General features: G+C 40.2%; 2 protein-coding genes and 1 long non-coding RNA gene across 4 annotated transcripts in view; 1 reads left to right on the plus strand and 2 right to left on the minus strand.

The window, feature by feature from the left end:
* LOC131105197 (uncharacterized) overlaps positions 1–9271 on the minus strand; it is a 14422-nt gene extending 5151 nt beyond the window's left edge. For both annotated transcript variants that reach the window (XR_009119896.1, XR_009119895.1), the window contains exons 1-4: positions 8824–9271; positions 7786–8002; positions 6485–6554; positions 6286–6384 (exon numbers count right to left, since the gene is read on the minus strand). This is a non-coding gene — a long non-coding RNA (uncharacterized LOC131105197). The remainder of the gene's footprint in view (positions 1–6285; positions 6385–6484; positions 6555–7785; positions 8003–8823) is intronic.
* gnb3a (guanine nucleotide binding protein (G protein), beta polypeptide 3a) lies at positions 340–10727 on the plus strand. The gene is made up of 9 exons (XM_058053064.1): positions 340–560; positions 3265–3385; positions 5339–5484; positions 5590–5653; positions 6234–6396; positions 6491–6557; positions 7533–7734; positions 7805–8021; positions 9198–10727. The coding sequence occupies exons 2-9, from the start codon at positions 3329–3331 to the stop codon at positions 9302–9304; spliced, it is 1023 nt and encodes a 340-aa protein (XP_057909047.1). The 5' UTR covers positions 340–560; positions 3265–3328; the 3' UTR covers positions 9305–10727.
* On the minus strand, positions 9980–13382 carry cdca3 (cell division cycle associated 3). Its single transcript, XM_058053062.1, has 6 exons — positions 13249–13382; positions 12469–12635; positions 12234–12339; positions 11371–12162; positions 11246–11310; positions 9980–10273 (listed from the first exon to the last, which is right to left on the minus strand). Exons 2-6 carry the CDS (start codon positions 12598–12600, stop codon positions 10178–10180), a joined length of 1191 nt encoding a protein of 396 aa, XP_057909045.1. The 5' UTR covers positions 12601–12635; positions 13249–13382; the 3' UTR covers positions 9980–10177.
* Positions 13383–13515: the final 133 nt, after the last annotated feature.

Here is a 13515-nt window from a genome sequence, read left to right on the forward strand (position 1 = left end):
CTTGTTGTGTCTTTATCTAACGCTCTGTCCTATTAGCTTTCTAATCTTAGCTCTACTCTCAGGTTCTTCCTAAAACATCAATTGTGCTGGTTGCCAGTCATGGAAGTTTCAGGACTACCTCGTCGCCATAAAAAGTAATCTTCCCAGAGCTTCTTATTTTGCTTCTTCCACTCCCCCCCTCCCCCCTCCATTATTTCCATCCCTTTATTCACCCCACACTCGTGTCTTGTGACCCCTGCACTGTACACCAACACCTTCTTTGGTCTCCCCCCCATGTCTCCTCTCCCTTTTTGTCAGCCCCCACCACCACCAACTAGCCCACACCTCTCACTGTGTCCATCCCAGGGTTTATCCCCTCATCTCTGATCTCCCTTCATCCCTCCAATCCTCATCTGTTCCTCACAGGACGACAAGAGAGAGTGACTTACAAAGGGGAGCATCACACCGGCTGTGTTGTGTCCCATAGCAAAAGTGAATGGAAAGTCTCATGACAACATTCAGAGGACCACGGGTGCACGAGTGTGATTAAAAGTCTTTCGGAACATCCTGACCGGAAGCTGGTAAGGCCTATTTACGTGTTTTGTTTGCTGCTGTGATGTAAGATCCAGAATTAATTGGAACTAAATTGTGTTTTTTTTTGGAACTAAAGATCTTTTTTCTCAAAGTGCAAATTGTAAATATTGATAAAGATCAAAACATTAATTTAAATTACATTACAATGAACAATTTAAATTCATACATTTAACATTACAATGAAATTAATTAAAATCTTAAAACTGGAAATCATAAAATATTAAAAGACACTGTAGTATATTGCAATGTTAATAAATTACTGTAAATATATTTTACATATTATATATATTTGATCATATTTTATTCAAATTTTTAGACAAATTCAGCATAATTATGTTTCTTTTCAAAACATGGGCCAAAAACTGATTTATAGCATTTATATATATTCAAAGAATTATTTAAATGAACTAAAAATAAATTATATTTAAATGACCACATAATATTATCATACCAAGGGCAATGCCTATTTTTTTTTTAAATCAACAATTTTATTTAAGTGTACTTTGACTGATGGTTGAATGACTCGAAACATGTTTAAAATAAAACCGTCAATTGAACAGGTGGGTTAAGTTGATTTAACAAATTAAACCTCTGTTGCGAATCCGAAATCAGGCCAAAAAAAGCCAAAAGAAACAAACAAAAAGAGATAAAGTCAACATAGCCCGTTATTCTTAGATTACTGATCATTAAGCATCACTGCAACTCGTTAGTTTACTGCCAGATGCTTTGAATGAACCCTTACTATGAGACAGTAAAAGTGCTGATTTCTCCCAAATCAGTGAAGAAAAAAAAAGATTGAAATATAACATTTAATTTAACCAATTATAATCATTAAATAGACGTTTTTTATATAATAACAAAAAATTTTGCACAAATCAGAAAAAATAAACAAATTTTAAGATTTTGTTAAGCACTCAATAGACAACAATCGACAGGTGTTTCCAAACTGTGGGTCAGCATCCAATTTTTTTTTTTATTGGGTCAGAGTTCAAATGTGATACATGGACAGCACATATGTCTGTCATAATTAATAATCTTTATCATTCATTTCTATGTTTATATTACGGTAATACATGATGAAGTAACAAAGTCTGTCAAATTTGTGTCTTTCGGATCATTTCCAGTAAAAAATGCAAAGACAGCAGCAATCAGCTTTTAAAAAGTCATTTCCCACCTTCTATCCCTTCCATCTACTAGACCCTGGGTGTCATCCTCCCCATCCCCTCTCCTCCCTCCATCTATTAACCACATGCAAAGAGCAGTCAGTAATCGGATGAGAGCAGATTTGATTCAAAAAGCACCCACCAACCCACCCACCCATCCTCCTCGCCACCACCCGCCCTGCCCTCTTTAAAAATCTCAGTCTACAGGGATTTAAACTCACTCTCCTGCCGTGCCTCTTGAACTACCAGACCGTCCCCTTTCTCTCTCTCTCTCTCTCTCGGATGGTGTTAATGCACTTCACAATCCAGCAACGTCACCACTACCACCACTACCCCCCCCCAACACTCTCCTGGCGGCCATTTAATCACATACAACAATGGCAGGAGAAAAGGGCAGTGGCACGAGACTTTCCATTTAAATTATCTTATTGACAATTTCAGGAGTTAAATCATAATTCTAATGTCATTTTAACAGGAAGGTGAAATTCACTAGCAGATTTCCAGATGGCTAAAAAAAAAAGTCACACACGCTTTGGCCTTTTCCCTTTAGACAAATTAGAGGCAAATCCATGTGGTGAGGTGTTTTCACAGCCACTCTAATTCAAATAGGAAGGGAGAAAGTACTGCAGGGCTGCGAAAGATAGAGCCGAAATTCTCCCCATTGTCAATTTTTCACTGAATCTTGATTGTGACGGTTCCGGGTTTACTCCGGTTTCCTCCCACATTCCAAAAACATGCTAGGTTAATTGGCGACTCCAAATTGTCCATAGGTATGAATGTGAGTGTGAATGGTTGTTTGTCTATATGTGCCCTGTGATTGGCTGGCCACCAGTCCACCAGGGTGTACCCCGCCTCTCGCCCAAAAGACAGCTGGGATAGGCTCCAGCACCCCCCGCGACCCTCGTGAGGAAAAAGCGGTAGGAAATGAATGAATGATTGTGACGTGCAGGCAAGAAGGCACTCAGGTTTGTGTGGTTTGCCCCCCCCCCCAAAAAAAATGTGTCAGGGCGTGTGTCATGTGTGGCAATTATTGCACTCCATTAGATGATATAATGATTTTGTCCATTAGCGGATTGACTGCAGCCTATTTTGTAATCATGACGTGACCAAAATGAATTAGAATCACACCCCCCCCCCAAACCGCGACAGTGCTAGTGAGTGACAGACTCTACAGGTGATGACATTGTGACAGGATGTACTGGTTTGTGTGTACAAGGAGCAAATAACTTTCACTGTTAATGTCCCGCTTGAATATTCATACACTTACATGTAGCATGAGCTTGATGTGCGTGTCCGTGTGTGTGTGTGGGGGGGGGGCAGGGTGTGCTCTACCGGTTTCTGTGTGTTTATAGAGGTTTGCAAAGCAGCCAAGAGCGCAAGTTTGACTTGCAAAAACGTTACTTCCTATTAGACCTGGGACCTGTCACATAGGTAAACACTCACGCCGCACCGTCATGACGATGTGATGTTGTTAGCGCACGGGAAGTCCTTTATTTAGTTTGAATGAGTCGTTGTTGTGTTTCTTTAGTCAGTTTTTTTCCAGCCATCCCATCCCTGTTTCTGGTGGTGACAGTGCCTAAACGAGCATCGCTATGGGTGAAATGGAGCAACTGCGGAAGGAGGCGGACAACCTCAAAGACCAGATCACTGTAAGTAGACAAACCCTCTACTAGCCAAGTGCAGAACCTTCAAATTCCAACGCAGTGACACCGGTTCCATTCTAACTTCAATTTCAAACCTCTTTTCCACATAGTACTGTAATGTGAATCAAACTGTCCCCTTTATAAAACCATTACTAACTGTATAGGCCAGAGGTGTACAAAGTGTAGCCTGGGGCTACAAAGGAAAAAGTGAAAACATCAATGCTACTAAAACAAAGCTGACATGGAGCCATTTTTTTTTCCATTTTAAAGCTGCTGTATGTCATGAATAGTCCGCTCCCGAGAGGTGCTAAATTAAATACAGTAAACCTCAGATATATCGGATTCAATTGTTCCCACTGGTTTTGTCCGATATAAGCGAAATCCGTTATATGCGTATACCGGAAAATGTCAGTTTTACGCATATATCGGATTTATATCCGGTATATGCATAAATCAGATTTTATCTGTTATAAAAAGGCACTTCCTTGACTATGTTTCCAATGTACCTGGACGCGCAGGCAACGCTGCAAACGCTGCAAATGACGTCGTATAGCGGCCTGTCACGATTCAGCGAATCGGAGCGCCACGATGCGGCCATCCGATATATGCGAGGGAAATTTAATGGAAATGCATTGGAACGGGACTGGAGATTTAGGCGAAATCCGTTATAAAAAATCCGATATATGCAATGAATTTTTATTGGAAATGCATTACAGAAAAATTGGTTCTTTTTTATCTGTCCGTTGTGAGCGAATTTCCGATATATCCGAGTCCGATATATCCGAGGTTTACTGTACTACCGTATTTTCTGGACCATAACTCCGGAGTATAAGTCGCAAAATGCCAAAAATGCATAATTAGGTAGAAAAAAACATACATAAGTCACACTGGAGTATAAGACATTTTTTTTTGCAGGTAATTTATTATACAAACTACTTGACCAAAACAGACATTACGTCCTCTTTGAAGGCAAGTTCTAACAATAAAATAATAGAGAACAGGCTGAATAGGTGTAAGCTATGCTAACACAATAGTTATTCAGCTACAAAAAAAAAATAAACATAAACAGAAAAGGTGTCCAGTGTTTATGTAACATAAACAGTTTTTTCATTTATAAGTCGCTCTGGAGTATAAGTCGCAGGAACAGCCAACCTATGAAAAAAAGTGTGACTTATAGTCCGGAAAATACGGTAATTTAATAGTAGCATCATCATCATCATCACTGAAAATTGTTGGTCCCTTCTCTGCGACTGATTCTGTGTATGCGCTAAGGTAGGCCTGTGATGATAATATATTTTGCTGGACGATAACTGGCCTACAAAGGATAGATTGGTTGTTGCAAAATGGTGATCTCTGCTTTGCAAACTCATTGTAAAAAGGGTGGACACCCCTGCTAAAAGCGATGTTCAAATTTTTGTCTTTTGCATGTCCGTTTGCCGTGATAGTTCAGATTTTTATAATATGTTGTGGATCCATTTTTTTTAGAAAAAATATAAATATACGTGCAGCAAGTGGCCACCTGACTAGACTTCGGACATCATCAACATTCTAATAATTTCATGATCAATCATTTCAATTAATTCAAGTGTTATGTATGTAATGGAATAAACCATAGACCAAATAAAAACGAAGCTTCACATATAACCAAATAGCTGTATAAGACCCATAACACTATTTTGCCGACTTTGCCTTTCACACAGAACCCAGCAAAGGCAGGATATTGTTGTAACTGTGTGCTCTTTCACACAAACTGTATAAACTTGTCCACAGCAACAATCGTTTTCAACACAACAAGGTTTGAGAAGTGAGAAACTTCATAGCCCTATTTGTCGCTCTCTGTTACACAGGAGTTGTCCCACCTCTGTTACAGTTCTGATCAAACCTGAGATATTAGAAATTAATTACATTATATATAAAATTGCAGATTTTACATTGTTTTTGTGCCACCCCATTCATTAGGCGGCACGCAAGGCGATGCAGGACACCACCCTGCAGGAGGCCTCGGCCAGCATCAACGTGGTGGGCCGGGTCCAGATGAAGACCAGGAAAACACTGAGGGGTCATCTTGCCAAGATCTATGCAATGCACTGGTCCACTGACTCCAAGTGAGGACTACTGTACTGTATTATTCATACCAGTGCCAAAAGTTTTTTTTTTTTCACGAGAGAAAAATTGCAAAGAAAAATGATTTTCTGTCAACATGTCACTAGGCTGTGCGTCAGCGCGTCACAAGATGGAAAACTGATTGTGTGGGACAGCATCACGACCAACAAGGTAAGACAAGACGTGTGTTTAAACTCCTCCTGAGGGGAAAACTTATACCATTCGGCAGTGTTTACCGAGCAGGTACTATAGTGTGCAGAAGGTTTTTCTCTGCAAATGCGGCGCCAACGTGTCAAGTAAAGTATATGTCATGTCAAATGGGACGTATCCAAAAACCTGCATTAGCTACATAATTATCCCTTAATGCATTTTATTTGTTCCCAGAGAAAGTAATTATTGCATTAAAAATACAATAAAATACGGTATATATTATTGTTATGCAAATATATTTGTAGGTCATTTTAAAAAATCTATTCAATATAATTGTAATTAAAATGAAATTCATGTTTAAAACTGTATTATTGTGATATTATAATAAGGAAACATATTTACAACAATAACAATAATAATACTTGTGTCTAAGCATTATTGTAGCATAACCAAATTTTTACTTGTTGATATACTGTACATAAACTAAACGATAAACACAACATTAATATAATTATTTAATTTTTTGGGCCCCTGATCGACAGTGTGGCAAACACTGTTATACGTTATATATGTTGTACGTATATTTGTGTTTATTCTCCAGGTGAATGCCATCCCTCTCAAGTCATCATGGGTGATGACTTGCGCCTACGCACCTTCAGGCAATCTTGTGGCATGCGGAGGTCTCGACAACATGTGCTCCATCTACAATCTCAAGGGCAAGGACGGCAACGTAAAGGTCATGCGGGAGCTGGCTGCACACACAGGCAAGAATCAATACATATTTAATATAACAATAACGTCGCCTGCTTTCTTTGAGCTTATCTTAGTTGAGCATGTTGTCACTGTGGTCACCTGCAGGTTACCTCTCCTGCTGTCGTTTCCTCAGCGACACAGAGATCATCACTAGCTCTGGAGACTGCACCTGGTGAGGAACACGTTTAGAGCACTTCTGTGGAGACACGTGTATCAAAAGTCTGCCTTCAAAAACAAAAAAAGTTTTGATTTGATAAATCGTTAGTCAAAATTCCTCTCTGACAGGAGAGGAGTGCTCTTTTGTTTTTAAGGACCTATTGCAAAAACACAAGTCAAAGAGCCTCTATATCACAAGTGCGCTCTGCGATTTTAAAGGACCTACTGCAAAAAACATAAGTCAAAGATCCTCCATATGACAGGAGTCCGCTGCTATTTTAAATAATCTACCTTCTGACTTCTACACCGCTATGTACATCTGTGCAATACTCTGTTTTTTATATTCAGTATAGTTACTCCAGACTCCATTCTCTGTGCAATATTAAGGCTCTAAATGCAATATATTAAGTTCTATGTGAAGTATTTCTATAATACCTCATATTAACTCACGAGCAAGATCTCAAAGTGTATAGACTGGTCATATATTTTCATCTTGTTTCATATTATCTACATACTGTATTTGTATATAACTCTGGGTAAAACTGTTGATTTTGTTCATACTTTAATACTTGTTTATATTTCTTTATGGTGTATTTTGTACTGCTTAACTGATTCTGTACTCTTGCTGCTGTGCAATGCAAATTTCCCCACTGAAGGACGAATAAAGGCATATCTTATCTTATCGTAGAAACACTTGTCAAATGTCCGTCATAAGAATGCTAGTCAAAGATCCTCTGTCTGACAAAAACTGCACTGCTGTTTTTAAAAAACAGTTGTCAAAGATCCTCTATATGTGACAAGAGTAGTCTTCTGTTTTTAATAATCTACCACAAAATGCTAGTCATTAATCCTCTTTATATGACAGGAGTTATCTTCTTCTATACCGCTGTGGTGGTTTTAATGATCTACCTAGTACTATACTAGCCAGTACATTAGTACTATGCTGTATTTCCTATCAAATATCAATCTAAATGGTCTCCTTTCTTTCCAGTGTGCTATGGGACATTGAGACCGGGACCCAAAAGACCATTTTCTCAGGCCACCAAGGAGACTGCATGTCTCTGGCCGTGTCCCCGGACTTCAAGTTCTTTATCTCAGGAGCATGTGACTACACGGCCAAGCTGTGGGACATCAGGGAGGGCACCTGCAGACAAACCTTTGGAGGCCACGAGAGCGACATCAATTCTATCGGGGTGAGGAGAGTAGTTGTGCGACGTGTGATTGAGCATTTCCTAGTTCCTCACCACTTCCCTCTCTTTGAAGTTCTTCCCCAACGGCAACGCAGTCATCACAGGCTCAGACGACGCCTCCTGTAAGCTGTACGACCTGAGGGCTGACCAGGAGCTCCTCACCTACCAGGACTCCAGCATCATGTGCGGTGTCACCTCACTGGCGCCATCCCTGTCCGGACGCCTCATTCTGGCCGGTTACGATGACTTCAACGTCAACATTTGGGACTCTCTGAAGGCAGAGAGAGTGGGTGAGTTGAATTCAGTGATTACAAATTATTTTTTATACACCAGGATACAGTCATCAATTATATGAAAATGACTTATACCGGTAAAAATGATAAACATAACATCGTCATCGCTTTAATGTAAGCAGCGTTTCATAATGCTCAATGACGACATGCAAATTATGACTAAAGACAAGAAGCACATTTATTCTTGTATTCAACTTCTCGGACAGACATTCTCAACACACAGAGGCCTTCAAAATAAAAGCACTGTTTGCCGTCTAACTGTGTAAATAGAAGTCATAAAAATATTCACATATTAGTAGTCGGAATTGCGTGGGTGACTACAGTACATTTTCCTTAATCCAGAAATTAGCCAGTTTGTTACCAATAAATAAATGTGCTTTACAATATGTGACAAATTTTTATTTCATTTCTCATGCACTCCACATGATTATTTCTGCACTAGGGTTGCTGGAGAGGCAAGGTCGGTGGGGTACAACCTGGACTGGTCACCAGCCAATCACAGGCACATATAGACAATCATTCACATTCATACCTATGGACAATTTGGACTCGCCAAATAATTAATATGCATGTTTTAGGAATGTGAGAGGAAACCGGTAAAAAGCCACGAGACAGTGTAGCCTACATGCTAACCACTGGGAGGCTATGATTATATAGATTTGTAGAAAGATAAGGATAAAACTGTCACTATCACAAAACCTTTAACTGACACATTTTAACATGAACTGTCATACAAGTGTAGAAAACACCGTTAATAGTAAAAGAAGAAGTACAAGCAGTAAATATGTTGGCGACTTACCCAACTTCAATTAGCATGGTAGCAGTTAGCATGTTTGCTTTCATGCTCAATGGGGACAATCTAAGGATAATTTCCTCGCGACCGCCTCTTAAATTTCCATCGTCTATTCGCTAATAAATTATTAACAAACGACAATATTTACTGAATTTTCTGAGTTTCACGGATATTACTTCGACCTTTTTCCAGTTTACTTTCTTGCGCGCCAACTGCTGTTCAATCAGCGAAAACTACGACGTCATTTGGATTAGTGTGATGCATTAAGGTACAGTGGGAATTTTGGCCACTGAATCTGAACATACAAAAAGGTAAAACGGTTGATTATTGAGCTTCCAGTGTAGCCTAAATATGACATTTCCCTCCATGTGGTGGTCCAGGGGTGCTGGCTGGTCACGACAACAGAGTGAGCTGCATCGGAGTGTCTGCAGACGGCATGGCGTGCTGCACAGGGTCCTGGGATAGCTTCCTCAAGATCTGGAACTGAGGCCATCACCTGCTTATGGGTTGAAATCTGGATATCCAGAGGATGTTTTTTTGGGTGAAGGAGACACAATGGGCGGTATTTAATTGTGCCAAGTGCTATCTGAAGTAGGGTTGTAATGTGAATGGCGAGATAATTTTACAATGTCAATCAATAATTTAGTGGATTTTAGCACAATTGCTGCTGCAGTTGAGTGGTCACACACACAAAAAAAATAAGACAGAGGACACTGCAAAAAGTAACTACACTGGTATGCTGTGTTTAATGTCAAGTAAAGCAAAATGAAGACAGTTTTTGTTCCCCCCACCTCTTTAGATGCTTACTTCCTTTTCTATGTAGATGTTTGAGTTTATTTTGAATGTGATTGATGGATTTGGTGAAGATTAGGGGTTCTTGTTGTGACAACCCCCCTTGCAGCACAGACAGTACATGTGACAGATGGGACAATAAAAAATGGTTTCACTAAGCACTTACAATAAGCCATGACCTAGTTGTCTTATTAAAAGGATGCTAACAGCTATTGTAAATACTAGCTACCCTTCTCCTCAGTGCCACCTGCCAGACAAGGGGAGTAACATGTTCATATTAGTATACCACTTTTACAAAACACTGCACCATGTTTAGATTGTTTTCTTAAAAAGAACTGTCAAATAAAAGATGGGATTCTACTCGTGGGCTTTTCTTTTAGTTAACAAACACGTTTATTTATATTTACAGAAGGACAAAACAAGGTAAAGAAAGTTGCATTGCAATTTGACAGTAAAAGCAAACAGGGAAAAAAAGTCAGTTCCTTAGAAACTACATATAAAAATTTTGAGATTTAAAAAAAAAAAAAAAATGGAGGGATCTTACAAAGCTGTACAAATAATGTGGGTATCATCGATTCTCTTTGTCCAGAGACACGGCTAGAACTCTGCGGTCAATCTGTGCGGGCCGCAGCTTCTCTGGAGTGGACGAAACCTTCAGCTTCATCTGAAATAATATTAAAATATTACTTTTTAACTTCAAATCATTGATGCTACTGAGATGGATAAACACTTGGGAACCAAACGGATACAGGCACTGACTCTATTTAAATATACTGAGAAACTATAACTAAAATATACTAAAAAACAATTTCTTTCCTTAAGCCATCATCTCCCTCAACAAGACCATGTAACCAAGGCAACCAGTCATTCTCTACAATGTAGACCCTTTGTTATTCTATTATTATTTATTCTTCTAATTTCTATATTTTGTACTGTCATACTGTCTTGCACTGAAAATGGAGCTGCTGCAATTTCAATCTATCATATGTAAAATGACAATAAAGGGCATTCTGATTCTGATGTAGATTTATATATTTTGTACATCATACCCAAAAAATATACACATTTATAGCTAATGGAAGACACAGTAGAGTATATGTAATACAGATAACCAGTTTTATCATCAGATAAATGGTCAGGGACTAATGGACAGTTAGTTACCAACTCCTTGCTTGATGGCGGCCATGTTTTTCCAACCAATCTTGCTGAAATTGTACACACACCCGTTTACACCGAATTTATCTAAGTGGTAGCAACAGAAAAGCCAACACAACAAACTTACCCCCCTTTGAAACACATCCACCTTGTAAACTCACTTTTCCCATGATTGTTGTTCTCTTAAAATTGTTAACATCTCGTGCACCTCTCGTCTATTCTTGTGAGCTAGCTAGGTAGCAATAATCTAAAGATAATAGCATAGCTTGTTTTACATGGCTGGAGCCATTCTGTAGCTAGAGATATAGATTGCTATTGAAACTTTAAGTTCCAGCTAAAAGCTACAAATGGTGTAAATAAAATGTGATTAATTATAACTGCAAATAAGCTAATGCCAGTGGTAGAGGGCAAATGTTAAGAAGGTTGTGTTCTGTAGTGTCCAATTAAATTGTTCTTGAATGAGCGATAAAGTGAGCTTTACCTGAGGACGCCCTCTTGGAGAGTTGGTCTCTTTGAGGATCTGCAGTGGGGAGCGGCCCTCTGTACCTAAAACAAGAGAGATTTATTTAAAATATGCTGAGTCATAATAGAAAAATATGAATTTACCTTTCTGCTTTGGTTTTCCAGAGTGTCCCTTGTTTTCATTGTTGACATTCTTCACAGAGACCGACACGGCGAGAGGAGAGGATCCTCCTTTCCCGCTCTGCACCGTTCTGGCTCTCAGCCCCGTGGCCCCAAACCCTTTGCCCAGCCACTGAGGTTTGAACACCAGCTGACTTGGGCTCCTGGGGTCAAAGGTGAGTCGGTGGACACCCACAGAAGGTTGCTGGTGCTTTGGCTCGAGGCTAGGTGCCTCGGGAGATTCCTCGGCGTGTTCCGCAGGAGTTCCGAAGTCTGGGGAGTCGTCAAATGTGACAGTAGGGAGGGCGTAGAGGTGGTCCACCCCCTGAGTGACAGACTCTTCCACGTGATGCGACGAAGTGGAGGTCTCGTGGTGCACCTCGGCAAAGACCTGGGAGGCAGTGGCGCCCTCGTGGTAGGCGATGAGACTCATGCTGAGCCTCTTGTGCAGTGGAGACTCCCGGGCTTCCTCCGCCTCCTCCAGGCTCACATCGGCTTCGATCTCCACCTCCACTTGGGGCTCCTCCAGTAGAACAAAGGGGCTCGAGGCGCCCATGTTGTGAGTGGGCGTGGCAAGGAAGTTGGCATGCTCCGCCAAGGAACCAAAGGTGCGTGGTCTTGGCGGACTGAGAAGAGGCTTGGTGGAATCCAGCTCCTGGCTCTTGTGGACTTCCTTCTCTTCCTGGACAGTGTTGCTGGAACCGTGTTGGGGGATTTTGCCTTCAGCCTCCATGTGGAAGAGCATGCCCAGGCGACGAGCGAAGGAGCCCACCTTGGCTGCAACGTGAGGTTCGGTCATTTCACAACCCACATGGTTACTGCGCTCATTTGTTAAGCAAAGCGCTTACCTCTCATGACTTCTCTCACGGGCGTGCGAATAATGCCCACAGTGGGAGAGCGAGGGTCACTCAAACCCAAAGGACACTGTTCATTTGTCACCTTGAGCCCACCGACCTAAGAAAAATATAGTTATTGCGGTTTGGAGGTGCGATCACATGGCAGGCACAAGTTCTGGATTTTCCAGTATAGCTCAATTAGTGTTGATAGCGTGAGAGCTAAAACATAGATGTGTATATACTCTACCTGAATGGGAGTGCGATCAATAGCCACAGATGGAGAACGTGGATCCACCAAATGGGCAACCTGGGTGTTTTTGATGGGTGCTTCAGGTTTGTCCGCAGCGCACACGGTCATCTTGCTCTCACTGGATCCCATAGTTCCTACTTTGTGTTTGTATTATTTCTCCGAACCTGGTTGCCACACCAATACATCAACATGCATACAACTTTAATGATAAGATAAAAACACAAAAAGACAAATTCCATAATTATTAAATACCTACAGTAGTTTGTGAAATACAAAGTAGCATAATCACAGTTTATAGTGTGAAATATCGTTCCAAACAAAACAGTACTACCTAAAAATCTAAATACAGGTAAATAGCCATAATTGAACACAAAATGTAAGTCTTTTCAGGGTGAGTTTGAACCCAACAGCTGTTACACAAATCGATATATACTGATATACTGCTTTACTTGACATTAAACACAGCATACCTGTTATATATATATATATATATATATATATATATATATATATATATATATATATATACACATATACACACACACACTGATATATACGATATATCGATAAATGCGCATATTTATTCTTCAAGAGTCGCTTAAAGGCGAATAATGCTGTGCTAACGCTAGCTAGTTAGCAAGTTAGTTTTGCTAATGTGGGCTAAAGCTAAGGTTCGTGTCTTCGTTTCTCTTTAATTTCACATTAACTTTGTTGTATTGTGATAGAAATAATCTTGGAACAGCCCCGGTAGAAATAAGCGAATATTTTCTAGCTTACCTTAAAAAGGAGTCGACAGTCGAGAGGACGAGTGGAGTTTAAAGCGACTTTAAAACCTTCGTACAAACTTCACATTTGAAATAAACACAGGACTCTTGATACTTTTAAATGGCTCGGGAGAGGCCACGCTTTTTTTGAACTAACCAATCCGCTATTGGTTACTGCCCCTCTGCCATGCACTGATTGGCTCAAGGAATTGTGATCAACAGGTAGGCGGGGCGTGTGGCTGCATCTTTTAAAATAAAACTGTCGTTTGCACACGTGACT

Source organism: Doryrhamphus excisus, chromosome 17 (assembly GCF_030265055.1).
Source record: "Doryrhamphus excisus isolate RoL2022-K1 chromosome 17, RoL_Dexc_1.0, whole genome shotgun sequence".
Lineage (NCBI taxonomy): Eukaryota > Metazoa > Chordata > Actinopteri > Syngnathiformes > Syngnathidae > Doryrhamphus > Doryrhamphus excisus.

Bases quoted from the DNA above. Each gene is read 5' to 3' on its own strand.
- cdca3 (XM_058053062.1), bottom strand. From the start codon at position 12,600: ATGGGATCCAGTGAGAGCAAGATGACCGTGTGCGCTGCGGACAAACCT. The intron at 12,163-12,233 runs GTAAGCGCTTTG...CTCACGTTGCAG, and splicing joins CGTGAGAGAAGTCATGAGAG to CCAAGGTGGGCTCCTTCGCT. The intron at 11,311-11,370 runs GTAAATTCATAT...CTCTTGTTTTAG, and splicing joins TGGAAAACCAAAGCAGAAAG to GTACAGAGGGCCGCTCCCCA.
- gnb3a (XM_058053064.1), top strand. From the start codon at position 3,329: ATGGGTGAAATGGAGCAACTGCGGAAGGAGGCGGACAACCTCAAAGAC. The intron at 7,735-7,804 runs GTGAGGAGAGTA...CTCTCTTTGAAG, and splicing joins GCGACATCAATTCTATCGGG to TTCTTCCCCAACGGCAACGC. The intron at 8,022-9,197 runs GTGAGTTGAATT...GTGGTGGTCCAG, and splicing joins TCTGAAGGCAGAGAGAGTGG to GGGTGCTGGCTGGTCACGAC.